The sequence below is a fragment of the Argentina anserina genome, chromosome 1, assembly GCF_933775445.1.
Source record: "Argentina anserina chromosome 1, drPotAnse1.1, whole genome shotgun sequence".
NCBI lineage: Eukaryota > Viridiplantae > Streptophyta > Magnoliopsida > Rosales > Rosaceae > Argentina > Argentina anserina.
The window spans coordinates 26,525-33,929 of NC_065872.1; the positions used below are offsets into that span (position 1 = coordinate 26,525).

A 7,405-nucleotide genomic window follows, 5' to 3' on the forward strand; every position below is an offset into this window, starting at 1 on the left:
TGATGTCAATACACATCCCAAATCTGGAAATAAAACTACAAGGTTGAAGTAGGACAACCTAGGAGTATCAGTTTTAAAGGACTTAAAAGGGCGGACTTTGGGGTTGTAGTGAATGGGTGCATGTGATTTGGATCAAAAGCATGGGATTGAATGAAATTGATAAATCTGCAAATTGACATGGCATCATAGCATATTATTGAATGCACCCACCAAGACTTCACCAATCGCTCAAGTAAAAAACTGTAAATAACCAAAAAAAAAAAAATCAAACTTCTTCAGTCTTCAAAAGTACGTAGAGGCCCTTCTACAGAGCCACAGATGAGACTAGAACAAAACCAACACTTTTATCGAGATCACATGGTGTCCTCAAAGGCTTTCTAAGCCCAGAGATTAATCAGTGTCAGGGGGTTTCTTCCCCTGGTTACCAAGAATAAATTACGATTTAAACTCCAATTAGCGTCAATGAGAATCAAACCCAGGTGTGGGATTCCACAGTAGGAGGCTCTTATCACTCAACCACATGTGGTGGTTGGAGCAAAACCAACATTATAGATACACAAAATGCTAGAACCGGGCAAACAATACATGTCCCACACATGACTTCTAGGAACCCCAAAAACTTATTAATGATTGACAGTTATTGCCTTGAGAAAACTAAACTTGACCAAAGAAAACTCTGGAAAAACAACAAGAAACATATAATTAATCTCAACCTCTAATTTAGAATGCAATGGATGTTGATCATAAAATTTCATTAACATCCCTGCTTAAATTAACAAACCAAAACATTTTCAGTTGCATCTAAATTTGATAAATGTCAAATTTTGACAAATGCATAATCAAATCTGACAAATGCCAAACTGATTGACAGTTCTTATAACTAAAACAATCCAAAAGTGCTGGTTGAATGATTTTTACGAATCAAATTAACAACTGCAAAGTTAGAAAAAAAGTAAGGTCGATCATCAGTGGCACTCGAAACAGACTTGGAAACTCTACAAATTTATTTAACATATCTGTGCACTATACTTACAAAAGCAGCAGTATTGTTATAGCAACCCACTGCCTTTGGTAACCACATGTTGCATAAATCTAACAAGTTTATGATCTCCAAAAACATATTTCAGATAACTGACTACTATCACTTTCTCAAAAGGAACTAAATTTATTCTAGATTCTATTTATTTGAAAACTGACAACTATAGAGTGACAGAGGATAAAGCAACCTTCCGAAGCATACCTTGTTTATTTTCAACCAATTATGTATGCACTCAGAATGATAAGTGTGTTTGCAAGAAAGTACTGTTAAGTTTTCACCATCGTCATAATCTATCCGACAAATGACACACCTGAAACAGTAGTGCAAAATAAGAAACAAAAACAGCTTCGATTAAAGTTCATAAAGTCAAGTAACATGCTTACGACTCATTGATTCCATTCTGACCACTTCCCATCTTGTAGCTCACTGAAGGCAATGAAGCAATTGTATCAGGAGGAAGCCCTCTGCTCTCTGATCCAACAACTTCACCCAACGCAAGTAACTCCTGAGATAATTTAGTAATATTCACATAACAGGACAAAAAAAAACCCCAATGCATGCAATAGAATCCAGAACCAGCTTACCTCGTATGAAAGTTCATCTGGGTCAACCTCCTCCCATGCATCCTACAATCCAACACTGGTCAGATGCATAGGTTTTCTTAAAAATCAGATAATGTTTTCTCTAGTACAAGGATAAAATATTGCATCAGCAATCTATATACCAACCAGTAAAAAAAACATAGATTCAATGCAGAATTGCATTGTAAATGATAAAGGAACTTCTATTGATTCATGTAGAGGATAAAGGAACTTCCATTGTAAAAATAAGCTAATGCAAGACCAGAGATGACACGCAACACACACACACTTATGATGACAAAAACTCTACGATCAAATCTTCTGGATGTGAAGGCAAGCATAGTCCCATACAGTCCATACTCCATATAAATGAGGGTAATCATACAACATAAATTAATGGGTAAGAAACAAAAAAAAATCTTGTGGAGGACATTATTTGGTGAAAATTAGTAATGCACTACAATCCTCAAAACAATAACAGTTATGTATAAGATGCATGGTAAAATTACAAGTATTAGAACGTCCTATTCACATTTAATTATTCACACACAATTTACAGTAAGAAACTGTGAGTATGTAGTAAACAAGTGCATATCAAAATTCCTTAAGCACAAAAAGAGTGAAAAATAGAATGATAATCACATAATCAAAGAGCACATCAATTTCTTAATCTTGATATAGTCACGTGGAGAGAAACTCATTAGTTCACATGACTTTGGAGTTCAATACAATCATCAGTTCAATATTCATGAGGTTTTTGTTCTTTTATTGAGAGAGAAAAGCTGACGATGAGAATTAGAAGAGAGGTTAAGAAAGTATAAGACTTGTGAAGGAATTACAATAATATATAGTGTTAGATCTATCTATAATCATATTCTCTTCCTCCGTCTTCCCTTGCCTTCTATATATCTAATTTCTTTAATAACTCTTTAGATATTTTATTTAATCAAATGGGTCTGGAAGTTTGACTACTTCATCTTGCACATAAAAACGAATCCTATTTTTCCACATATACAATAATTGACTCCTGAGAAGTAAAGGAAAAGCTAAAGCGGAGACGGACGACCACAGTCCCGACCTTACCAGCACCGGAGGTGGGAATCCTTACTGTCAAAGAAAACAATGATACTTGGTACATAAAAAGATGCTGCAATTTTGGACAAAGTATCATTTAGGGAGCTTGAACATCTGAAATTCAAAATTTTAAAAATAACATACATATATATATATATGAGTTTTTGAAAGTTTATTATGTTTACAAAGTTGCGTAATCAGGTTGTGCTAGTACCTCTAACTTAAAATGAAATGGGATTCAGACGAGCACAATACTTAACATGATGCACAATTGTCATTTAAAAGAACAAAACAGTTTAAAATTGTTTATAGAACATATAAAATAAATATAAATAAACAAACACAGTATGAAGTATTAAATCGATTTGTAGATGCTATGATAACGAATAGTTAGCAATAATTTAATACCTGTGAGTTACCTCCCTCATCCTCTGTGTCTTCAGCTTCACCTGACAACATAAGAAGATGACAGAAGCATAAATTATCACAACAGTTCACGAATTTCACAAGCAATAGAATAAAAGTCACTGTAAAATTTACAGCAGTAACAAGCACTCACGGTCATCAATTCCTGCAAGGGCCAGCAGTCTAGCTGCCATGTCTCTCTCTTCAGCATCCTGCAGGGCTCTTGCATACGCCTCATCACTTGAAAAAACAGTGGGATCATAAACGACACTGGGGTAATTATCGTCTCCACCATCATCATGAGCGTGCACATCAAATGCATCTTCTTCTTCATCATCAGCATCAGTTCCATCATCATCATTTTCGTCAGTATCATCATGGAAATCATCTTCATCACCATGCACATAACTTCCAGCTTCCCAACTGCCATAATCGCTCTCTTCATTGTTCATTCGTAGCATCATGTATGCCCTTTCCTACTTAGTATCCAATCAAAGATTATTAGAATTCAGACAATAAGCAGAACACTACTTTTCCAAAATAGACAACAGTGAAGAAAAAATTGTTGATATTGAATGTCATTTACATTAGGATTAGATAAAGGAAAGACAACAGCAATTTAAACAATGGTTATTCATATAACATAAAACCAAGGCTCTCCAATGGGTGATAAAAATTAATGTAATGAAAGAAAATTACACATTAGGCTGAATCATTCACCACTAACACACAGACTAGCTGACAAACAAGTTGGATAGCAAAATGGGATTGATTATGCAGGCCCAACTTGCAAGGATCAAACACCTGTGAGTCGAGGCCTAAATAAATTTGTATCAGTTTTCAGCACAAATGGGCAAGAATTCAGATTCTACCGTGGCTTTTATTAAAAAAATAAATCCTAGGGCAACCGAAGTTCACCTCATCAAAATTGAGAGACCATCGGGGAAAAAATAAGCAAAATAAATTACAAACGGTGAGTTGAGGGACCTGTTCTTGGAGAGTCCGAGCAAGAGCAAGGTCAGCATCGACCTGACTGAGATTAGTGAAGGGAGTTCTTGAGGACTGCGGGGCATTAGGAGAAGGAGGCTCCGGCAATTGGGTAGTCACTTGTTCTTCTTCTTCTTCGTCTCCGCAACGATTAAGAGTAGGGTTGTCTTCTCGGTTGTTGCTGGGGTTCGGTTTGAGTCCACCGTTAGGGACCAATTTCGCGTTGTCGTTCTCCATTCAAAAGGCAGAGAAAATGGAAGAAACGAGCGATATGAAATTGAATCACAGAATATTTCAGAAAGATTATTTCGATGAGGCGGAAGAAAGATCGGACTATATATATGATTGATTATCTCGATCTAGGTCCTTAATTTTTTTTTTGTTACAAAACGTTTTAGCGCAATACCATAGTCTTAACGATGAATGACTTACGACGGACAAGTACCTGTCACATGATAATTTCCAGATCGCGAACTAACGAGGTATGCTGGCAGTGGGGATCGAACATGTGTGGATGAGAAAATTATAAATTTTTTGTATTACCGTAACAATTTTCTAGGCTTTTTTTTTAATTGAGAAAAGAATTTCTAGGCTATGTTCTCCCACTTCTCCGTTTAATACTTTCTCACAGAACATGTGTTATTAGTATTCAGTACCATTCGGTCCAGTGGTATAACCGTATAACTGTGAACTGTCTTAAAATCGTGAGTTGCACACTAGACAGGCAGACATCTTGTATACACTGGTTGTAGTTTTTTTTTTTCTTTGAATAGGTACAGAACTTTAAGAAAACTAGAGTCGATTGCAAACTTATTACGATATACCTGAACACATTCAATGATCGTTACATATCTTTCTGCTGCGATATACAGATATATCAAGAAGTTGTAATAGTACCCGTAATGGTACATAGAAATAGGTCCATTCATTACAAATTTCAAGCTCTGCTCTTATGTAATAGCCTGAATTTTACATTAGTACTACTCCGAAAAATTCGTTTGCACCCCATATGTTAGTACCAAATACAATTAGCAAGATCAGAATCTCATATCCAAATTCTATGATGCGTTTGGATGATGAAATTATAAAATTTATAGGAGTTTATAAATAATGGCATCTTAAAATCCATCAATTTCAAATTCGTTAATCCCCAATAATAAATTACTAACAAGTAACTTCCTAAGAACAAATTACTGACACTTAATAACTATCCAATAACAAATTATTGACATTCAGTAATCATGTTACTGACCCCAATAAAATAATTACTAACTCTCAATAACCATGACAATCGTGGTTTTCTCCAATAGATAAGAACATACCCCACTTGTAATTGATTTCTCCTATTTGTACAAAATCAACGTAAGCTGAAACAACCATAAACTGCAGTTCTCGACTGATGCCTAAACAAGATCCGAATTCCAAATCAGTTATAAAACAAGGAAAATTCTAGTATACATCAATGTATGCTATACATCCCACATCCGACGGTCGATATTGTTTTATGAGTGGGGTCAAACAAATAATATCTGTTGTCAACCGTTGGATGTGAGATGTATAGCATACATTGATGTATACTAGATTAACCCATAAAACAAACGACTAATTCAACAAACACAACAACGACAATGAAATTTAGACCATAAACCAAGTACTTACTTGCTCACGCTCTTCTTCTTCTTCTTGGAAGCGGCGCCGGAGACACGAGTATCGTGAATGGTCTCCTCAAGATCTGTGCCGATCAGCAAGCACATATAGGCATCAAGAGTACCCCACTTGACCTTCTCATCCCAAAGACGCTCATTGTAGATGCCGAGCTCACATAGATCATATGGTTTAAGGTCAAACCGCAACGCCACTCCAGAGCTCAAACTCTTGCCGCCGGAAAGTCTCTCCCACACCTTCTTCCTCCTCCGCCGGCACCTCCTCCTACGGTTTAAGGTCTCCAACTTGACTCGCCCCTGCTCTATCAACGTAACTGGAGACTGCGCTATATGCTTATCGGAGTTTGAGCCGGACGACAACCTTCGCCTCTTCCCGTTCTACCTCCACGCATTCCACATCAACTGCAACGACACCTGGCTCGCTGGCGAGTCGCATATCTGTCTGATTTGCAGCACCGAGATTTTCCTGTTCAACGATGAGGCTCGTCGGGCGTTGGACGTCAATGGTGAGAGAGAGAGAGAGAGAGAGAGAGAGAGAGAGAGAGAGAGAGTTTGAGGGTGAGACTGTGAGAGTGAGACAGAGGACAATTGAAAAAAAAATGAGGGTAATTTTGTATTTCCGAAGCAAATATTGAAATGGGCTAATGAAATTGAACTGAGCAAAATTTAGGTTATTTTTGTTCAAATGATCATTATCCCAAATTTTATTTTGTACATGCGGAGAAAAATTGGGATGACACAAATTCACTCACTCAATAGCTACCCACTTCCACACTCATAGGGAGTGTAGTTTCTAGTACTAATAAATCTTGCGTGTCTACTATTTTACCATAAAAACGCCTTGAAAGTGTGTTAATGTCGGAGACTTTTTCCTATTAATAAACTATATAACTACTCAATTAACTCCGTATTAATAAGTAAGTTATAATGTTCTCCACTTCTCCCTATCGCTCTCTCCCCTTGGCCATCAGCTAGGGTTTCAAGATTGACAAAATCTGCTCTATTTTTTTGGAGATAACAATAGGCTGTGCACTGCTCATCCTCTTTACCATTGCTCTCGGTTATGGTGTTTTGACATGGAGGATCTCCTTGACCCGGATTCGGATATGGTGGTTGTCCACTACTTCTTTGGAGGTTTCATGAGGGACTTGTGGTGAGGGAGGACCCTCTCTCTTTACCCTATCGAAGATGGTGCTACTCATAAGGAGGTGATGCCGATTCGATTTGGTTTTGTTGGAGTCATGTGGGAAGTTGGCAGTGGTGAGATTGGGGATTGTTGTTATCAATCTTTTGTTATAGTTCTAGGGACAACGTCCTTGGTTTGTGATGTTGATAATTTGGATCGTTGGCGGCGCTGCTAGTGACAGCGAGCTTTGGTCAACAACAACGACGATGCTAGGTTTTGGTGTTGGGTTCGCTAACTTGATCGATGGCGAAAAATTCAATTGGCTTTGTGTTGGACTTAGGTTGGTGCTTGTCACTGCAGGGAAGACTGTACCGACGGTGATATTTTTCCCTGCGGTGATGATTGCTACGACGGCGGCGGGCATGGTATCCTCACGTTGTGGTGGAGCCAATCTAGCAAAATTGGGCTTAGTGGCCTTATCAAGTTTTTTTTTGGGCTTTTTGGGTTCTGACTTGGATTGCTGCTGAGA

At 37.6% G+C, this 7,405-nt stretch overlaps 1 protein-coding gene across 1 annotated transcript; it reads right to left on the reverse strand.

Moving 5' to 3' along the window:
• Positions 1-300: 300 nt before the first annotated feature.
• Positions 301-4,451, reverse strand: LOC126782641 (E3 ubiquitin ligase BIG BROTHER-related-like). The gene is made up of 6 exons (XM_050507938.1): positions 4,087-4,451; positions 3,254-3,575; positions 3,103-3,143; positions 1,624-1,665; positions 1,423-1,544; positions 301-1,349 (listed from the first exon to the last, which is right to left on the reverse strand). The coding sequence occupies exons 1-6, from the start codon at positions 4,321-4,323 to the stop codon at positions 1,178-1,180; spliced, it is 936 nt and encodes a 311-aa protein (XP_050363895.1). The 5' UTR covers positions 4,324-4,451; the 3' UTR covers positions 301-1,177.
• Positions 4,452-7,405: the final 2,954 nt, after the last annotated feature.

Bases quoted from the DNA above. Each gene is read 5' to 3' on its own strand.
- LOC126782641 (XM_050507938.1), bottom strand. From the start codon at position 4,323: ATGGAGAACGACAACGCGAAATTGGTCCCTAACGGTGGACTCAAACCG. The intron at 3,576-4,086 runs GTCCCTCAACTC...GATACTAAGTAG, and splicing joins CTCGGACTCTCCAAGAACAG to GAAAGGGCATACATGATGCT. The intron at 3,144-3,253 runs GTGAGTGCTTGT...TTATGTTGTCAG, and splicing joins CCTTGCAGGAATTGATGACC to GTGAAGCTGAAGACACAGAG.